This window comes from Chrysochloris asiatica, unplaced genomic scaffold (assembly GCF_000296735.1).
Source record: "Chrysochloris asiatica unplaced genomic scaffold, ChrAsi1.0 scaffold00119, whole genome shotgun sequence".
Taxonomy (NCBI): Eukaryota; Metazoa; Chordata; class Mammalia; order Afrosoricida; family Chrysochloridae; genus Chrysochloris; species Chrysochloris asiatica.
Window position 1 is genome coordinate 5083882 of NW_006408637.1, and position 22164 is coordinate 5106045.

Below are 22164 nucleotides of genomic sequence, written 5' to 3' on the forward strand. Positions count from 1 at the left end.
AGTGGGTTCTTCTGGTTTTAGGCTACTGGAGGTAGTGGTTTTAGTTTTTCAGACTCAAATTATATCCTGGAGTCTTTCATTCTCTTCACAGATGTCCTACAACTTTGGTCCTACTTCCTGGAGCCCAGTTACTCAGTCTCTGAAGGTTTTAGAGGAAAGGGCTTGCAAGGCTATTATGATAAGTAGGCTGCCGGCTGCCACATCTTTCTCCTACAGAGCAAATGGTGGGTCTGAACTAACGACCTTTCAGTTAGCAGCTCAACAGTTAAGCACTGCGCCACCAACACACCTTTATACTTAAAGAAAATACTTTCATTTCTGCCTATAAAGTCAGCAGTAATTTTTTTTAGCAATCAAGTTTTTTTTTTCTTCAAATTATGGGCGTACAGACACAAAGCTCATATTTCCATATTGTGACACAAATATCCACCTTGATAAGTATCATCATTATTACAATGGAAAATTCAAATGATTTTAAAAGTTAGTACAGGCTACACCCAACTTTTCCAAAGATTTAGGTTGACTTGCTGAGACTTTTCTCGTATTTGGTGATTTGATCCTAGATAAAAGTCAATCAAGAATTTTGTTTCTAAGGAAACACAAATTCTATTTTAGAATGTCAACATTTCTAATACAGGAAATCAGAGTTTCGTTTTTAACATAAAAAAGCTTTTTCCCTATCACTTGGGCCACAGAATGGGTTCAGTGAGAGTGGCTTGGGGATGAACATGACACAAAAGAGACAAGGGAATATGGATTAAGGCAGTATGAAGCTGAACAAGTCTAGATAATGTAGCCATTTGGCTACTTTTCAGTTAGGCATTAGCTCTGAGGTTAACACAGAAATTTAATGTTTACTCCCCTTTTCACTCAAACACCTACTGCCTTCAAGGTGGTGATGTGGGAAGGAATGAAAAGGTCATTTTGCTGGGTTTTCTTGTATGTGAGGTAAGCAAATAGCCTTTTTATAATTTTCACTAATTATAGGGAAAAATAGAAAGATATACAGGGTCCCTCTCCCAAGCTATTTTCTCCATACACCCTTTTACCTTTTGCTCAAAGGAAAGACAATGCTATCACTCAATACTTAGCAGTTGTTGGTTGGGTGCAGTGCTTTACAGTGAACAATGGAGTGTTCAACTGTTGTTCCACCAGAACTCCTTGGATCTGAATGTGAAATTGGCAAGTATGTCAACAATAAGTGAAAAGTCCCCAGTTAAAGGAGTTGTGGAGGGGGGAGAGAGGAAAAAAGGAAAGGGGCAAGGATAAAGACCAGAATGTTTACTGTTTGTCCCTACCAGCCTTTTCATGGAGGATTTCAGTAAGATTTCCAACAAGCTCGAGAAATTCGTACACAATAGGTTCCTGAGGTCTCTGGGTCAGCTAGCTACAGTAACTGGTTCGAAGTATAGTCTCTGGCTTGGAACTGGGGTAGACGAATTGTGAACTATCCATATAATACAGTTGGTACGCGTTTGGATAAACATTTCTGGGGGCTGAAGTCTTCTTTATTGACAAAACCAATAGAACATTCACAGCAGTATGGCAGAGTAGGTCACAATGTCCCACATGACATCCAAATTAGACCTATTTCAATATGGTTTCTTTCCATTCCTTCAACTTTATACTATGGTAATGATTTGTACAGAGGAGTTCCAAATGCCAACAACTTGATTCATATCACACGCATTTGTTTTTGGAGACTAAATCACTGGGACATGTATTTTAGAAGGTGATAAGCTAATATAATATATATTATCATATATATACATATATATAATTTATCTAAAATAAGTGATTAGGCCCAATCAGAAAGGCTTAGCATCATTCATTTTCTTTGAACATCTTACTTAAATGCTTTATTAGAGCTATTAGCTCAGGGTTTCCACCTCGGGCTTCAATTTGTTTATAGGCTTTAGACTCAAGCTCTCTAAGAGTCTTCTGAGTGTAATCAAAAGAACCTACATCCTCAAGATAATGAACACAGTATTTTTTAATATCTACGTTTTCGGTTCTTTGGCGCAATATATTCTGTACCTGTGTGCTTTCGGGCCTTGACCAAATAGCATGAATAGTAGGAAATGAGAATTTTCCCTCAGTAAGATCTTCACAAAAACTTTTGTTTTCGCTATATTCTCTGGAGTGCAGATTAGCATAATCATCTCTAATTTGGAAAAAGAGCCCAAGTGTGTCAAGTAGTGGCTTTAAATCTTCTTTGTAACCAGAAAACAATTGCATGAGACCTACGGCTAATCCAAATAGTCCACCTGTCTTCTGCAGTACCATAGCTTTATATTGTTCTTCAGTGGGACAAGTGTAATTATCCCTCCAGAATATATCTAGGCCTTGTCCCTGATGGAGTTCTAAAAGTTGGCAAGTAAAAAGCTTCACTGCATCTGGGTGGTCAAGGGTCAAGACTTTTTCTAAGCCAAGGAAATATACATAATTAGCACAGTTGATGACAGATGGAATTCCATAGATGCTGTGTGCCACTGGAAAGCCACGTCGAAGTTTGGAGTTGTCTTCAATATCATCAATGAGCAAACTGGCATTATGCAACATTTCTGTCACTTCAATGATAATCTAACAAAGGAGACAATTGAAAATTTGTCTTTATTTGACCATTCAAAACAGCTTAAAAATATTTAATTATTCACAGATTACAAAAGTTTGAGGTGCCTTTATGAAACAATGAATAATTGTTTGGCAACCTCAATATAAAATGGCATTTTATATGTACATTATACTGAATTAAGAGCTAAGAGCATTTTTACATTGCCTATTAATTTCTTAAGGTTCAGGAATAAGATTACCAAAAAAAAGAGTTAAGATTACGAAGCAAACCTACTGCTGTTCAGTCAGTTCTGACTCATTGCTACCCGATATAGGGTTTCTGAGACTGTCAATCTTTATGGGAGCAGAAAGTCTCATCTCTCCTCCTTGGAACAGTTGGTGGTTTTGAACTGCCCACCTTGAGGTTAGCAGCCTATTGCTAACACAGTGCCACCAAGGCTGCAAAGAATAAGATTAGAATTGCCTAAATACCTTTAGTTTGTCTTCTGGAACTTTCAGCCAGTGATTAAAAGCGTGTGAAAGTCTGGTTCTCACTTGTTTACCTGTGGTTAAAGAATAAATTGTGGCAATAAAACTAGTATTTTAATTACAAGAAGCACATTTAGAGGTTTCCTCCAAAATTGATTAGATTTGTTAGCTCCAGGTCATCAATCATCACCCAGCAGAGCTCATCATCCAGTGCTCACTCCTCTTTGGTTGCAGTCAAGTGTCGAGTTGCTTCCGACTCAGAGTGACCCTGCATAGGGTTTCCAAAGAGGCGCTGGTGAGTTTGCACTGCCGACCTTGCGGTTAGCAGTCCAGTGCTGAGCCTACAGCGCTGCACCAGGACTACTTTACCCTCCTGAAATTTACACCCTAAAAAACCCACAAAGGTTTAAAATTATGGCCACTAACCCATGTCTTTCATTTTACTGTGGATCATAAAAACAGTAATTTTGGAATTGGAATGGGTTAGGAATTACAGTACAATTTGTTCCTTTTGTTTTGGAAAAAAAAAAAGGTAATCTAGTTTGTGACAGTTAATCAGCACTATCTATTTTGCTCAGAATTGTTGAAACTTGATCAGCAAGCAAACAACTACAAGTATTTCTAATGAACTGTCTTCTGGTGTTGAATTACTACCTTGCAAACGGACCTTTTAAAATGAGGTTTTAGACACTGAACAACTCTGCTTCGTTCCTAAATAAAAAAAGAATGCCATGGCCTGAAGTTTTCCTTTTCACATCTCAAGTTCAGTTTCAAACTAACCTCTCTCTTTATTTTCACTAGGGATATTACTTTGTCAACATTGTTTTTCCTTACATGGAAAGCTCAGAAGAGGTATCCAGTACCAGAAATTCTTGTAGCCCACATACAAAGGAATGGTAGACTGAAAACTATAACCAGTTTATTTAGTAAAAACATTCTATTAAGTTTCCTGCTAAAGTGAATGCAAACTAACATTTTAATTTCAGATTAGGTTTCAACAAAGTGCTGACATAAAATGTTAAACAAAGATACTCTTCTTTTTTTCTTTCTTTAATGCTATAAGGTGTATTTTTATTTACAAAGTGAGATGAAGGATCAAGGGGACAGTGAGAATGGTTTAGAAACCCAATCAAGAGTTTATTAGTTTTACTGAAAAAAAAAAAAATTTTTAATGCTAGAATTTGGTTGTACCATTATGGAACTACTTAGGTGCATTTACTCACTTTTCTTAAAAAGTGAAGCAGTAACATGAAAATAAATTAGAAGGCTATTATCTTCTCTGCATTAAGAACCCAATCAAACACAAAATACACACAGACTCTCATCACTTATCAAAATGAAACAAAGTTTTACTCTTTTTGTGTAAAGTACAAGAGAGGCGGCATCTCCGGATTCTGAAAACATCTTTTGCCTACTTACCTCCCCTCAGGTGTACCTTGGTCGGTGACACAATCACATACTTTCTATTTCTGATGTACTTTCCAGGTTAATAGGGGTCAGTCTGGGCTACACTTACAATGAACAACTTGAGTCAGTTGTTCAGCAAAGAAATCAGTATCATTTCTAAAATCAGCATTAGAAGACGAAGAACATTATGAACCAGTGTGGAACCAACCACATTCTTCTTGTTTTATTTCTGAATTTTATAAAGAAAACTGAGCTTTTAATTAAACAGTATAATAAAAGGTTTAATTTTTAAGTATTAAGGGCTATATTTTTCTCACATTCCATAATTTTTTTTACCTCAGGTCACTAAGGCTAAACAGTGGAGGCAATGTGCTGTCCGGCAGGTCGGTGCTGACTCACAGACCCTGGATAAGGTGTCCTGGCCTGTCAATCTTTAAGGGAGCAGAAAGCTGGTAGATTAGAACTGCTGATCTTGCGGTTAGCAGCATAACGCATAACCCACTACGCCACCAGAGCTCCTAAGGCTACCGACAGAAACCTATCAAAATCCTTAAGATGTTACTGATTCCCTTTCTAGGACTCTCCTTTCCCCAATTCTACTCTTCATTGTGAAGATATTGGGACTTAGACTAGGGCAAATAAACAAATATAAAAGCCAGCTACTTCACTAATTTCAGAAAAATCCTAGTTATCAATATTATTATCACCTTTAATAGCAAGAAGGACTTTATACAGTACATATGGCCTGGTCTACCTTTGAGCCATTTTGGTTAACTCTGAAGTGCTTTGTGAAAAATAGGTTTGTTATGCTTAACACTGTATCTTACTTCTTTAGGAAAATCTTTTGAGATTATAGTCTGTCATGGATGCAAACATATATTTAATTAAAAAAAAAAAAAGGGGGTAACTAATGTGAGTTTTCAGTATATTAAATGGCTTAAAATAGAACTTCCTGATAATATTAGATATCTACATTAATGTGGAGTCCTGGTGTGGAACCCTAAGATAAGCACTGGACTGCAAGGTTGGCGTGTCAAACTCACCAGCTGCTCCTCAGAAATGACTCAACAGCACCATACCTGAAGGTAACATTACCTGTGTAACTACCAGCAGTCCTTGCTTTGCATGACAGACAGTAGCATGGCAGATACGCTTTAGGTTTTGTCAGCACTGAATGCCGACATGTTGTATTGCAGCCCTGTTCCAGGCAGTGTGTGCTACTGCCAACCTACTGCCAAGGAGTTCAGCCACAGGGCAGTAGAATGCAGAATCAACTGTACCCTGCAGGGAAGCAGTCTCTTAACTTTATCTTACACAACACGCACTTTTCCCTCTGAATTCTCTACTTGTGTGTCCTCCATTCTTTTGAAGCACTGACATTAGCAGGCAGTCTCCATTCAGATCTGCCAGAATAGAAATGACACCAACAAAGTGTCAACAGGGAACTAGCATGCTTTTCATCACCGTATTTGCTTCCCTGGGCTCAAGAAAAAACAAACACACAGATTACCAAGTGAGGTGTTCTATTCTCACAGATAGAGGTGTGTGCTTTAGAGCAGAAATGAAAAAAAAAGTTTACTGTGACTGAGGTAAGTGCATTACCAGACAGCTTACCAACATAAGGGGACTTCAAAAAGTTTGTGGAAAAATGGAATGAAAAAGACTGCAATTTTTCCATGAACTTTAAAAAGTCCTCTCATGCTAATAATACAGGCTTTTTATAGAGTTCTTGTGTGACACTGTAGTTGGTAAGCACTAGACTGCTAACCAGCTGCTCCTCAGAAACAGGGTTGTTATGAGTCGGAATCAACTTAGCACACAAAAAAGCTCTTTGGGTAGTGTACTGGTTAAATTGCTGAGTTGCTTCTTACTGAAGTCTGTGGTTTGACCCACCAGCTACTCCACAGAAAAAACACGTGGCAGTCTTACAAATCCTCCAGGACAGCTCTCTCCATATGGTAACTATGAGTTGGAAGTGACTGCCCTGGGTCAAGGGGTTTTATATTATTTCTATGAGAAAGAGCATTCTGAGTTACAAGTCTCTGGTTTAGAAGAGAATTTTTATTATTAAGAACCAATATATTTATAGATTAATATTTACTTGTTATTATGATCTTTTACGAAAATAACAAAACAAAACAAACACACACATATGATTAGTCAGGCACTACAACAGGAAAACATATCCAATGATATATAGGAATAATGTGGGTTATGCTGCTAAAGAAGTCCCTCATAGAAGAAAAAAGAAGAGGAAAAAAAAAAAAGAGTAATTTGATACAATTTGATGAACTTGACCTACACTCATGAATGCAGTAGTTCAAAAGAGGAAACAAATCTTTGCAGCAAGGATCATTCCCAAACCCTCTACACAGAGAGTAGACAGGAATGGGCAACTTGGATATTGGCTACCCAAAATGGGGGGGAGGGGACAGGTGGCTACAAAGTCAAAAAGTGACCGGCTTACAAGCTTTAAAAAGGGAACCTAGAAGGAGAACAAACAAGATGGCAGATCGGGTGGAAGTGCAGTAAGGAGCTCCGTCAGCAACAACACAGAATACAGGACCAAGCAGGCTCAGGGGATGGTCCCAGAACTCTTAAACCATATATAAAGGAATATTTAGAAGGTTGGAAGGCTTACAGCGATGGGAATTTGTAGCAGAAGCAAGAAATCCACTGCTTTCTAATTCAAGATGCTCAGCTGCTCCAGGAGCCGCCATCTTGGGTGAGACCAAGCAAGGAAGGATCAGAGCAGCAATGGACGCCTGACAGAACAGCAGAGATAAAGGTGTGGATATTCTTTTCTTTTGGTAGCTGTTCATTGTTCCCTTGCCGTCTGCGCACCTCCATTCTGGTGACCATAGGGGTGCCTGAGCTAGTGGTTACCCCGGCCTTACCCTTGGATGGTTCTGCTATGCATGTGCACAGATCTCCTTGAAATTTAAAGAGACAGTATCCACTTAAAACCAAACGGCCTTAGCAGGCCCTGAACTGTTTATAATTAGAAAAAAGGTCTGAATGGGATTGTTGAACGGGACAGGCAGGCAAAAAAGGAAATAGGCCAAAAATTAAATCATAAGTTACATCAAAACAACCAAGAGTGGCATCTTGAAATTTCCAAAGAAGAGTGCAAAGGGAAGCCCATTTCCTGATCACATCTACCTGGAGGCAATCAGAGAGCATAAAAAATACCAAAATACACATCCATCTAAGTATTAAGACCACAGACAACCCCTGAATATGCCCAAAAAACAGAAATAGATGACCATATCTACACATGTCCAGACACGAGATAAAATTACTGAGGCAAATGAGCTAGAAGTAGACCTATACTCCATACTGGAAGATGGTCAGGCTGTGGAAATGCTGGAGAAGGAATTCAGAAAAATGATTATAAAATGTATCAAAACACTATATAATGGAGTTGAGAAAACAAGGAAGAAGTCAGGAAAGCGCTACAGGAACAATCAAATAAGATAGACACAGCATTGGAAACAATTCAAAACCTACAGAAAGAGATCCAAATGATTAATAATAGAATACCAGAAATGGACAATAAACTGAAAGGGCAAAGGAGTAGAACTGAAGAGATAGAAGCCAGAACCAGTGAGCTAGAAGATATATCTCTCAACACTACTAAGACAGAAGAGCAAACACAAAACAGGATAAAAAAAATTTGAAGAAGGCCTAAGATTCATGTTGGATAACATGAAGAGGAATAACTTAAGAATTATTGGCATTCCGGAACAGGAACAATCACACAAGTCCACAGAGGAGACAGCTGAAGAGCTTCTGGAAGAAAAATTTCCTAACATCCTGAAAAGTGAAAAGATATATAAACCCCAGGATGGATAGACCCTCCTAAAAGACAATCACCAAGACATACAATAATCAAGCTCTCCAAAATCAAAGATAAGGACAGGATCTTGAAAGCAGCTAGGGAAAAGAGAACTGTAACAAAGAAAGGCAAGCAAATCATATTAAGCTCGGATCTCTCAACAGAAACCATGCAGGCAAGAAGGCAAAGGGGAGACATACATAAAACCCTGAAAGAAAAAAAACTGCCACCCAAGAATCCTCTACCCAGCAAAGCTGTCAATCAAATATGAGGGTGTAATCAAAACATTCCAGGATAAACAGAAGCTAAGGGATTTTGCCAAAGACAACCCTGCTATGAAAAACATCCTAAAGGAAGTTCTGTGGACTGAGAACCAACAAGAACAGACAATTACAGAATGACGTACGTGGCAGCATCACCCTGAACTCAATAGACAAATAGAAGCATCAAGGACAGAATAAAATTATAAGAACAGAGGATCTGGGAGGTCAGTCTATGATCAAAACAGTGAAAGAAGGTAAACACAGAGGAACAGAGATCCAGGTGGTGGGAAAGTCAGGTAGATTACAGGATAAAATAGACTGTCTTAAATGGAGGGAAGAACTAATGGAATATTAAGGTGACCACAATGGGGTTGGGGTGGGGGGTTTAGTTTGGGTGTTGGGGAAGGCAATACAAGAAGCGGGGAGAAGGCATTAGAACAAGATAGACAGGGGAACACTGAGACAGGCTTGCATGTCCTAAGTGGGACAGAGGTAAATAGTGATGCACACTCAACCTTGGAACAACAGGGCTCTGGGATACAGTGATCTAGGTATAGCTTGAGTGTGAGAAAGATGAGGCTTTCTACTCTCGTAAAGATTTACAGCCTCGGAAACCCTGTACAGGGTCGCTATGAGTCGGAGCCAACTCCACAGCACATAACAACAACAACAACAACAGGTATAGCTTGAAGAGGGTAAATAACTAAAATCCTTGACTGCCTTATGAATATTAGTTTCTCTTGCCTACTATTGTAAAATAGACACTTGAGTGGGATAGAAAGGAATGTTGGGAAACATGATTAGAGAAAACTTGTAAGCCCATCTTCAGACTATAACTGACTGGAATACCTAAAAGGGGTTCTACAACTTGCCCAGTGGAATAGGCCTCGTGCAAAGCCTTTACAGAGTATAGGACCTTTAGGTGGAATCCTGAGTCTCATCCAGAACCTTATGAGGTGGGACATTCCCACTAGTAGAAAGGACAAGCAGACCAGCCTGGAACAGCTACAGTGACAGAAGATACATCTTCAAAGAAAGATTATCAGGAAAAACCCAAAATAAAAATGTCAGCATAACTGGCTACTAAAAGAGAAAGCAAGCTGTTTGCCAGGAAGCCATCAAGGCAAGCAATAAAGTGCCTTCAGGACAAACTCCCCTCTAAGACTGAATACAAAACCAAGAGAATACAAAACCAAGCATGTAAGCTTGCTGGGGACCACAGTGGTCTACTGGTTAGTGGAAGACGGGGAAAGGCAGCAATGAAGACATATGCTGAGTTCAACCACAGTCCATTGACTCCCATTGACCTGGAGATGAGAGAGAGAAGAGGAAGGGCAGGTTGGTCCAAAGTGTGGTGAGACCTGAGGACAGCTGAGTCTATTGACAAGGCCTTAGCCACAAAGGGCTAGAGCTGAGAGTGAAGTATCCAGCTGATATGAAGTGAGGGGAGATGCACAAGAACACTCAAACTTGCATCCAGTACCCTTTTGATCTAGCCTCGATGGCTTGATAATCAGAACTCAAGTTCTTATTTTTTTGTGTGTGTGTGGATAAAGGAAGCAAGGGTAAATTGCTACAATTTGTTGAACCTGACCTATACTCAGAGCGGTAGTTACTCTAAATACCAACAGAGGGGGAAGAAATCTTCACATCAAGTATCAATGCTATCCCCTCTGTACGCACACAGGGTGATAGGGATGGGCAACTTAGACACTGGCTACCTAAAATGAGGGGGCAATAAAGGCATGAAGTTACTGGCCAACAAGGTTTCAAGAGGAAGTTTAGTTTAAGAGTGTGTGTGTGTGTGTGGGGGGGATAAAAAGAGTCCCCACTTTATAGCTGTCATCTTGTCTAGATGGGTTTGGTGAAAAGAGATGGGGATAAGATTCGTAAGATTCAATAGTGAATAATTGCTATCATGACTAATTGTGACTGTCACAATTGTAAAGGTAGAAGTTTTGTAACAAAAACAGGAGAGTGGTTAATCTTACAGCCCAGAAACAGAGGACCCTAGGACCATCAAGAGAGAAGTGCACAAGCAGAATGCAGGACCTTATCCAGAGAAGCAGCAGCGCCAGAGATGGAGGCAGAGATGGGGGCATAGAGAGCGTGAGCGGCTGAGGACTCTAGATTCATGGACTAAGAAGACAGGGACTAAGAGCTGGTGGCCAGGAGGCAGACTTGCAGAATGTGTTCTTTGGAGATGTAAATTATTATATATGCCTGAGTGATGTTTTTTTTTTAAAAAAAAAGCTAAAGTGGATAGAGAGAAATACTGTTATCTGATGGTACAAAAAGGGATTATAATCATTGTAATGAAACAAGGTGTATGATTGGTTGTATGTAAAAATGATGATATGCCCTGTAAACTTTCACTTAATCCACAATAAAAACTTTAAATAATAAAACAAAAACAAACAAAAAAACAATGTATATGGCTTGTTGAATGTAAAACTGATCATCTTGCTTGTAAATCTTCACTGAATTCACAATAAAAATGTCTAAATATATAAAAAAAAAAGAAAGAAAGACAGAGGGAACCTAGATCCAGAGGGTGTGAGGGAAGATATACTCTCCAGTGAGTAGTATCCAATCTGTCTGGGCAGGGCTGATGAAATGAAATGCAGATAGGTCACTTGTGATACAACAGTGAATCACTGTTATCAGGACTGACTGTGAGGGTTGGAAATGTAAAGGTATATGTTTTGTAGCAAGGAGGGGAGTGATTAACTTTTCAGTCTAGGAGTGGAGGTCCCTGGGACCATCAATGGAGAAGAGCGGAGTGTGAGACCCTACCCAGAGAAGCAGTGACGCCAGAGATGGAGGTACAGATGACAACGTGGAGATGTGGAGAGGCTGGGGACTCTAGAACCTGACAGGGAGAGGGGCTGTGTGCTGAAGACTGGGGGCAGGCTTGTAGTGTATACCCTTTGCTTGGTTGATGATGCATGGAGGGGATTGTAACCATGGCAATGAAACGATACATGACAGAATGAATGTAAAACCAATGCTCTCCCATGTAAACTATCATATAATTCAAAATAAAACATGAAAAAAAAAAGTCCCTCAGTAGTGCAAATAGTTAAGTGCTTGACTAGTAGCCAAAAAGGCTGTGGTTAGCGTCTCCCAAGAGGCAGCCCATTGGGCAGGACTGGTGATGTGATCCTGAAAGATCATAGCCCTGAATACCTGTGGAGCAGTTGTGCACACACGGGGTCACCACGAATTAGAATCAACTTGGTGAGAATCAACAACATGCTTCCAAACAATGTGATCTTTTAGTATTATTGTTTTGCTCTCAAAGAAATTCGTAGTGTACGATATGCAATGTGTGGTAGCGGGAAACTCGGACAGGGAGAGTAATGGAAGTTTTCTGTTATTATACAAATCTGTAAAACTTACCCATGTATCTAAACAGTAGGAAATAAGAATATGCAGCATCCATAAAGAATAAAACCTCTAAAGGGGTACCAAAATGTTCTAAGTACTTTTAATTTTTTACATGGTGCTATGGGTTAATGCGCTGGACTGCAAAGTCAGTTGAAACCATAAGGTCAGCGGTTCAAGCTCACCAGTTGCTCCTCGGAAACCTTATACAGGGTCACTATGGGTCGGAACCGACCCGATGACACTTAACAACAACAAAAAATTTATATAATTAGACATTTTTAAAAGGGTGGCTCAAAAATGTACATTGTAAGAACAAAATGCTATTTACTTACCAGGTTTCTCACATCCATCATTTTAAAGCGAGTATCTCAAGAGCTCACAAGCTGAACTTTATCTGTGTGATAATATTTGAAAACCTGCTGGTGTCTGAACTCTACCCTTCACAGATTATAAGTGAGTAGTTACCTGGTAACTGAAGTAAATACGTGTAGGGTTCTAGAAGAATTCTTTGGACAGTTTCTTGAGACTTCTCCATTGTTTTTAAATTTCAAATTTGATCTGTTAGGAGAAAAATAAAGAAGGCATGATTATGATTAGCTAAATTATCTTTTTTTAAAATGTTTTATTGTGAATTATGTGATAGTTTACATGGGAGAACATCAGCTTTACATTCATCCTATTGTATATTGCTTCATTGCCATGGTTACAATCCCCTCCATGCATCATCAACCAACCAAAGGGTATATATACCCTGCAAGCCTGCTACCCCAGACGTCAGCACACAGTCCCTCCCTCTCCATGTCTGGTTCTAGAGTCCCCGGCCTCTCCATCTCTCCACGCTGTCATCTGTACCTCCATCTCTGGCATCACTGCTGTTCTGGGTAGGGTCTCACACTCCGCTCTTCTCCCTTGATGGTCCCAGGGACCTCCGCTCCTGCACTGCAAAGTCAATCACTTCCCTCCTTTTGCTACAAAATGTCTACCTTTACATTTCCAACCCTCACACTCAGTCTTGATAGTAATTATTCACCATTGTACCACAAGGGACCTATCCCCATCTCCTTTCATTCATCCCTCCCAAACAGATTGGCTACTACTCAGTGGAGAGTCTATCTTCCTCTGTACCCTTTGGATCTAGGCTCCCTCTTCATGGACAAATCTTGAAATTTTATCCAAAGTGAAAGAACTCAGTCACAAAAAACTACATATTGTTTGACTGTATGTATGTGAAATGTTCAGAACAGGTAACTCTAGGAACAGAAAATCGTTTAGTGGTTGCCTAAGGCTGAGGTCTACCACAGGTCTGTCTATTTGTGATACTGTGGTGGCTTGTGTGTTGCTGTGATGCTGGAAGCTATGTCACCGGTATTTTAAATACCAGCAGGGTCACCCATGGTGGACAGGTTTCAGTGGAGCTTTAGAATAAGACTGACTAGGAAGAAGGAAAGGATGATTACTTCTGAAGGGTTAGTCATTGAAGACCTTATGAATATTGGCATTACATTGGCTGCTACAGTGCTGAAAGATGAACAACTCACATTGGACAGCACTCAAAATATGACAGGCAAGAGCTGCCTCCTCAAAGCATTTTTTGTTATTAAGTGCCATCGAGTCAGTTCTGACCCATAGCAATCCCGTATATGGTTTCTAAGGAGCTTGTTATGGCTAAATGCTGTCAAGTTGGTTCCAACCCACAGCGATCCTGTATAGGGTTTCTGAGGAATAGCTTATGAGATTGAACTGTTGACCTTGTAGTTTAAACTGACTTTGCAGTCTAGATATTAGTCTACAGTGCCACACCAGGACTTGAAATAAAAAGCTAGCTGACCTTAATAACGCAAAGGAAGAAAAGCTTACTAGACCTTCATTTGCTGATAAGACACAATTCAAAATGAGAAGAAATAGCTGTAAATATTCATTAATAATTGGGACATGGACGGTATGAAGTATGTTGTTGTTGTGAAGTGCTGTCGAGTTGGGTCCAACCCATAGCAACGCTGTGTAGGGTTTCTCAGGAGCAGCTGGTGAGCTTGAACTGCTGACCTTGCAGCTCAAACGGTTTTGCAGTCTGGCGCATTAATGCACAATGCCACACCAGCACTCCATGTATAAAGTGTAAAACCAGGAAATTTTTAAGTTTTCAAAAATGAAATGGAATTCACAAGGATCAGTATACTAGGCATTAATAAGCAAAAATGGATTGGTATTGGTCATTCTGAATCGGACAATCCTATGATTTGCTATGCCTGTTGTTGCTAAATGCTGGTGAACTGGTTCAGACACACAGCGACCGTGTATAGGGTTTCCGAGGAGCTATGCTGGACACAATCTACTGAAGAGGAATGGCAGCATATTCATCATCAAAAAGAACAATTCAAGATCTAGAAGTACAACGCTGTCTGTGATAGGATAATACTCACCTACAAGAACACCAGTTAATAATACCATTGCTCAAATTTATACACCAACTTAATTCTATTAAATTTTTCAGTCTGAAATTGATCAAACATGCAAACAAGATGCAATAATTACTGGTGATTGGAATATGAAAGTTCCAAAGAGAGAGGAAGGATAAGTGATTGGAAAACAAAGCCATGGTGATATAAATGAAATCACTTTTTTCAGTAATATAAATGGTATACATATAAATATGAACCTCACCAGAAATTAAACTGACTACATCTGTGGGAAGAGAGGTCAAGGAAGCTTAGTGTCAACATCCAAAGCAAGGTCAGTGGTGGACTGTGGAACAGATCATCATTTACTCAAGTTCAGACTGAAGCTGAAGAAAATTAAAACAAGTCCATGAGAGTCAAAAAATATGACTTTGTGTATATCCCACCTGAATTTAGATAACAGATTTTGTGCATTAGACACTAATGACCAAAGACCAGAGGAATTGTGGGATGACATCAAGACCATCATACAGGACTTGCACAAGATGGCAGACTAGGTTGACACACTACACAGACAGTCTAAAACAGGTAATATTCCAGCTCCCTGAACTTCAGAAGAAAGCTTAGAGAGGTGGATGGAGTGTTTGCTGGGAGGAGAGTCTGAGCAGGGATGGCAAGAGAGGGAAGCTGGTAGACAGCTGGCCAGATGAGTCTCAACCATCTTCTTGTGAGCAGCTCTGGCAGCATAGGGAGGCCTGGCAAGCAGATTCACGTGGGTGACGGGAAAAGTGTGATTTCTTTTTTTTCCCCATGCTCCCCTGGTGACCAGAGGTGTGGTCAGCTCCCACCCTCACCCACCCTAGTGCAGAACTTGCTCTCTAGAAGTTTGGAGGCATATAGTTTGAGTTGGTGCTTGGATTCAGGTGGGCTCAGCTCCATACCTACAAAACCCACGGAGTCAGACCATTTCACTAGTCACCCTACACCCAACTTCCTATGATACTAACAGACACTGAGACCAACTCTATCAGGCATCAGGAACTCTGCTGTGACAGCCCTTCCACAACTAAGCTCATGAGCAACTTGAATTGCTAGAGTCCACCAGAGTTTTCTCCCCTCCAGGTCCAACAATTGCAGTTTGATTTTACAAATATGACAACCCCTACAAGGCCCCAGAGACAATACACAACTTTAGCTCACTAGAAGAAACTAGATAGAAAGGCTCAAACAAATGACCAAGATTCAGAAAGAGAAAACATTTCTGAGGAAAAAAGGTAATGAAACGAACTGAAAAAGAATTCAAAAGACTTGTATTTTGGTACCTTCAACACACTGACAGAAAGATCAACAAGAAGAACACTGACAGAAACTAGAATAATTCAGGAAAATTCTATAAGAACAGATAAAATAAGTACAAGTTTTTAAACAGTTGTCATAGTGACCTGAATAGGGTTTCCAAGGAGTGGCTTACGTCACACCTGGACTCCAATCCAGATGTTATCGTTATTAAGTGCCATTGAGTCAGTTCTGACCCATAACAACCCTTTCATAGGGTTTCTGAGTAGTAACTGGTGAGCTTGAACCACTGGCCTTGAGGTTCAAACCAACTTTGTAGTCCAGCACCACACTAGTACTCAAATATAAAAATATTTAAAGTAAAACAAATCTTCAAGACTGATAATAGTAAAACAGATACATCAATGTATAATGAAGTCAACTACAAAGCAAAAAGTAGATACAGAACTTCCAAGGGAGTCAAGAAAGTTTCAGGGTAAAACAAAGTATTTTAAGTAGGGAAAAATTTAAGGAATTACAGGGTAACCTCAAAGAAAAGTAATATACCTGCACATCAAAATTTAAAAAAAGAGAATAATTACAAAGATTAACACAACAGAAATGAAAATGAAAAGAGAACCCACAAACAAAACGAACTCAACACAGAAAATTATATAGAACATAGAATCTAGCAGCAAGGAAAAACACCAAAACAAAACATAGAACACTGACAACAATCAATTCATAGCTACTGATAGTTACACCGCATGTAAATGGATTAAATGCATCCATCAAGAGACAGAGAGCAGAATGGATAAGAAAACAGGATCCTTGAATATGCTGTCTACAAGAGACATATCAAAAAGGATGAAGACAATCTAAATGTCCACTGACAGAAAAATGGTTAAACGAACGTTGGTTCATGCACACAATGGGATACTACAAAATCTCACAACATGGTTGAACCTGAAGGACATTATGCTGAGTGAAATTAGCCAATCACAAAAGTGAGACCAATGTTGTTAAAAGTTACTAAAAGGTTTTCTTGATAAAAGCAACAATCTGCATGGTTACATGGGGGAGGGAAAATTATTCACAGGCTAGAGGGTAGACACAAATTAACATGGATGACAGTATAGGCAATATACAAGAGGGAGATTAGCAGAGGACAGATGAAGGTAGCAGGAGATACAGGGAGGAATGCAATAGTGAATAGAGGTGAATATTGGTACAAGCAGGGGATGGCAACCCTTCAACCATGTAATGAAGCAAAGTATGTTTTGTTGAATATAAAACTGATGATCTACTCTGTAAACCCTGACTCAACTCACAATAAAAAGTTGAATAAAACAAACCTAATGAAGAAAACAATGCTGCATTTTTCATCATATAGTCCAACATCTTGTATTTTGCTCATCATTAAAAAGAAAGAAAAGACCAAAATATATGTCAGAAGAGACTCTGAAATTTCTATTGAATATAGAGAAGCTAAAGTCACTGGGAGAAATGATGACGCAAAAGAGTTGAGCAGAAAATTTCAAAGGGCAGCTTGAGAAGATAAAGTATTATAATGAAAGGTACAAAGACCTGGAGTAGAAAACCAAAGGGTATGAACACACCAGCATATATCTAAACAAAAAGTTCAAGTGTTGGGTATTCAACTGCCTCATATGCATGTGAAAGTCAGACAATGAATAAGGAAGACCATATAAGAATTGATCAATTTGAATTATGGTGCTGGAGAAGAGTATTAAAAGTTCCATGTATTGCCAGAATGAACAAATCTGTATTGGAAGAAGTATGGCCAGAATGTTCCTTAGAAGCCAGGACTGCAAGACTTTGCCTGTCATACTTGGACATGAGAGACATTATCAGGAGGGATCAGTTCCTGAAGGAAATGATGCTTGGTAAACTGGAGAGTCAGAAAAAAACAGGAAGACATCCAATGAGATGGATTGATACAGTGGCAAAAACCATTTGTGAGGATGGTGTAGGACTGGGCAGTGTTTTGTTCTGCTGTGCACAGGGTGGTGATGAGTTGGAACTGGCTTGACGACACTAAAGAACACCACCAATGTTGAAGTGATGCAGAAAGCATCAAAATACGTAGAGTCACTGTATCAAAGAGAATTGGTGGATGTTTAACCATTTCAGGAGGTAGCATATGATCAAGAACTGTAGCATTGAAGAGGAATTCCAAACTGTACTGAAGGCACTGATGAAAAACAAGGATCCTGAACAACAATGAAATGGACGGAATACAAATTGAAATGTTTCAACAAACTGAAGTGCTGGAGTGACGAACTCGCCTATGCCAAGAAATATAGAAGATGATTACATGACCAACCAACTGGTAGAGATCCATACTTGTGCCTACTCCAAAAAATGTGGAAATCATCGAACAAACCCATTAGTATCACATGCAAGTAAAATTTTGCTGAAGATAAATCAAAAACGGTTGCAGCAGTACATTGACAGAGAACTAATAGAAATTCAAGCTTGATTCAGAAGAAAGATATCATTGCTGATGATATCACATAGATCATAGCTGAAAGCAGAGAATACTATGAAGATGTTTACTCGTCCTTTTTTTTTGACTATTCATAGGCATTTGACTTTGTGAATCATAACAAACTGGATAACGCTGTGAAGAACAGACATTCCAGAACATTTAATTATGCTCATGAGGAAACTGTACATAGACCAAGAGACAGTCATTAGAACAAAACAAGGGGACACAGAATAGCTTAAAATCAGGAAAGATGTGCGTCAGGGTTGTATTCTTCCACCATATTTATTTAGTTTGTATGCTAAACCAAAATAAAAGAAGCTGGACTATATTATGAAACTGCAGTATTAGGACTGAAGATGACACAAACTTGCTTGCTGAAAGTAAAGACTTGAAGCACTTACTGATTATGATCAAAGATTAGAGCTTTCAGTACTGGTTACATCTCAACATTAAATAAAAATCCACACTAGACCAACAGATATCATAAATGGAGAAAATACTGACGTTATTATAGACTTCATTTTGCTTGGATCCACAATCAACATTTCAAGGAAGCAGATATCAAGAAATGAAACAATGTATTGCATTAGATACACATGCTGTGCTGCACAAGACCTCTGTAAGTGTTTAAAAATGGCAGTTTGAGGACTAAGGTGTGCCTGACCCCAGTCCGGGTATTTTCAATCATCTCATAAGCAATTGAAAGTTGGGCAATGAATAAGGCAGACTGAGGAAGAATTGATGCATTTAAATCATGGTGTTGGCAGAACACATTGAAAAAGTATCATTAACTGCCAGGAGAAAAAACAAATCTGTCTTGGAAGCTGAACAGCTTTATGCTCCTTAAAAGCCAGGATAGAAAGACTTGTCTTCTACTTTGGACAAAGAGAAACTATATACTCATTCAACAAGAAGTCCCCATTTCTTCTCCTTCCATTTCCTGGTAAATACTAGTGTACTTTCTGTCCCTATAAATCTGTCTACTCTAGGTATCTCATGTAAATGGAATTGCACAGTATTTGTTCATCTGTGCCTAGCTTATTTACTTAGTAATAATGAATTTACTCACGTTGTAGCATGTGACAGTTAATTCCTTTTTATGGCTGCATAATCTCCCATTGTATGCTTGTATCACATTTTTCTATTCATTCAGTTGCTGACTGTTGTTGTTGTTAAGTGCCGTCCAGTTGATCCCGACCCATAGCGACCCTGTACAGGGTTTCCAAGGAGCAGCTGGTGAGCTTGAACCGTCAACCTTGCAGTTCAAATGGGTTTGCAGTCTGGCACATTAACCCACAGCGCCACACTGATGGACACTTGTTATTTTCCACACTGCTGCTATGACTCTTGGTGTACAAGTATGTATTTGAGTCGCTGCTTTCAAATCTCTTGGGTATATTTCTAAGCATGAAATTGCTGGGTCATAAAGTAATTTTACGTTTAAGGTTTTGAAGATCCACCACAGTTTCCCAGTGGTTGTACCAGTTACATTCCTACCAGCAATGCACAAAAGTTCCAATTTGTCGACATTCTCACAACCCAGTTTTTTTTTGCTGATAGCCATCCAAGTATAGATGTGAAGTGGTATGAGCTTTCTTCTGAGGAGCGGAAAGGACCAAAATGCTATAACTTTAGACTGTGGGGATGTTTAAAAAAGCAAATGAATTGTATCTTTTACGTGGGTGAATTGTATTGTACGTGAATTGTAGTTTTAAAAAATAAAAATTATTTCATTTAAGTGAATATGTTAGTCTTAAGTGTTTGCCTGATTTTTAAGTGGTTTCCCTATGTCTTTCCTATGTTACTGAATCATGAAAGGCTTAAACTGTTGCCATCAAATTAATGTTAAAAACTCTACACAATTAGACTTGTATATTTAATCACATTTTTTAAGGTCAGCGGTTCGAAACTACCAGCTGCTCCGCGGGAGAAAGATGAGGCTTTCTACTCCCGTAAAGATTTACACCCTCGGAAACCCTGTACAGGGTCGCTATGGGTCGGAACCGACTCGATGGCACATAACAACAACAACAACATTTAATCACATAAATTATATACTTTTCCCATGAGCATTAAGATAAATATGTATTTAAAACTAATGTTCTCCCATGTAAACTATCACATAACTCACAATAAAACATAAAAAAAAAAAAAAAATGAAAGAAATTTTTATTGTGTATTCAAATTTTAAGGGGGAGAGGAGAATCCTGTGTAATTCACCTATTTCAGATATGCTGGTTAAAATATTGAACTTGGATACAATTATATTAAATAAGTACCTTTTAAAATTTGACCTTTGCTTCCTAAATACAACTTACAGTACTCCTTTTTGTTATTAAGTGCTGTTGAGTTGGTTCTGACTTGTAGTGACCCTGTATAAGATTTCCAAGGAGTGGCTTGTGGGTTTGAACTGTACACTTTGTGGTTATCCTATAATACCACGCCAGGTCTTGAGTCCTCCTAGAATTCTCCTTTGCTGTTGAATTTCTTCTGCTTCTTTGTAAATATCTACTTCTATTGGTCTTCATATCAGGGTTCCTGTTTTCTCGTTTCTCCAACACCTTTCATACATGTTATGAGGCTTTCTCCCTTAGACTTTGGACCATGATTAGAATATTACTGATGTGCTCCTAATCACGTTTTAAAGCTGCAGAAAGGTACAGCCATACAAGAGGATCTGTCATATGGCATAAACACAGTTGATGTTTAGCATTATTCGAAGAGTTACACAGTATGGAATTTTAGAACTGGAAGGCACCATAGAGAGTCCTCTAGGTCAACTAGAAGATAATAAAGCCTATGTGTATATTTGCTTGAGTGAGGGCCACTTTTTTTGAACAAAGGAAATTAAGGTGAGCTCATATACTTTGTGTTTTGGCTACTCACCAGCTTTTCTGATTTACTAAGTCTGAGCAGGGGACTAGGAATCTATATTTTTAATATGATGATATCATACTTGGTGATTCTGATGCAGATGTCTCACAGAGTGTTAAGAAGGGAACTAGAAATGATTAACAGGTTGCTTCCATTATAAGTTGGAATCTACTGGTGGTGAATGGCTAAACAACTGGGCTGCTAAAGGTTGGTGGTTCAAACCCACCCAGAGGCACCTGGGAGAAAGGCCTGATGATCTGCTTTTGAAATTCAAAGCTGTGAAAACCCTGTGGAGAGCATTTATGCTAAGAAACAGATGGGGTCAACAGGAGGTGTAACTGACTTGACAGCAACTGCTTCTGGCCCATCACATTTTCACACACTTGGCTACTAACCAACAGGTAAGAGGTTCGAATTCATCCTGAAATTCCTCAAAAGAAATGCTTGGTGATCATCTGATAAAAAAACAACAAACCCAGCTACTGAAGACCCTACAGAGCACAGTTCTAACTAGTCTCTCTCCTTTCTTTTGATTTTCTACTCTCCCCTTTTTTTAAACTGATTTTTCTTTATTATTCTCTTATCTCTTTTCTCCTTCCCTCTACCTAATTTTGTTTATTTTTCTTTTTCAAAAAATACTAAAGGGACAGAGAACCAACAACAGCACAATTCTATGAAATTAACATACATGACACTAGCACCCAGAAATCTACCCAGAAACAGAAGTATCCAAAGCAAAACAAACCTACAAGAATGAAAATCGGGAAACTGCAATATCAATTTATAATGAAGACAACTACAAAGTAAAAAGAGGGAACTGTGTAGTTATATATTCTGACTGTTGTTATTAAGTGCCATCAAGTCAGTTCCAACTCATAGGGACCCAAACAGGATTTCTGAGGAACGGCTTATAAATTTGAACTGCCGACCTTATGATTCAAACAGACCTTATGGTCCAGCTCTTAGGCCCTTATTAGATGGATGATTTACAAAATATTTTTATCCACTGTGTGTGACACTATCTCCTGAAACGGTTATTCAAGAAATCAAAGTTTCAAATTTTAATGGGAGTCCTGGTGTGGTGCCATAGGATAAGCATTTGACTAAAAAGTCAGTTTGAAGTTCAAGGTTGTTGATTCAAACTCACCAGCCACTCCGTGGAGACCC

General features: G+C 39.0%; 1 protein-coding gene across 1 annotated transcript; it reads right to left on the minus strand.

The window, feature by feature from the left end:
* Positions 1–1824: 1824 nt before the first annotated feature.
* On the minus strand, positions 1825–12475 carry GGPS1 (geranylgeranyl diphosphate synthase 1). Its single transcript, XM_006868566.1, has 3 exons — positions 12406–12475; positions 3046–3116; positions 1825–2583 (listed from the first exon to the last, which is right to left on the minus strand). The coding sequence occupies exons 1-3, from the start codon at positions 12473–12475 to the stop codon at positions 1825–1827; spliced, it is 900 nt and encodes a 299-aa protein (XP_006868628.1).
* Positions 12476–22164: the final 9689 nt, after the last annotated feature.

Coding starts and splice junctions, on each gene's coding strand:
- GGPS1 (XM_006868566.1), bottom strand. CDS start 12,475: ATGGAGAAGTCTCAAGAAACTGTCCAAAGAATTCTTCTAGAACCCTAC. Junction 3,117..12,405: donor GTATTTACTTCAGTTACCAG/GTAACTACTCAC, acceptor CTTTAACCACAG/GTAAACAAGTGAGAACCAGA. Junction 2,584..3,045: donor TTCCAGAAGACAAACTAAAG/GTATTTAGGCAA, acceptor CTCCTTTGTTAG/ATTATCATTGAAGTGACAGA.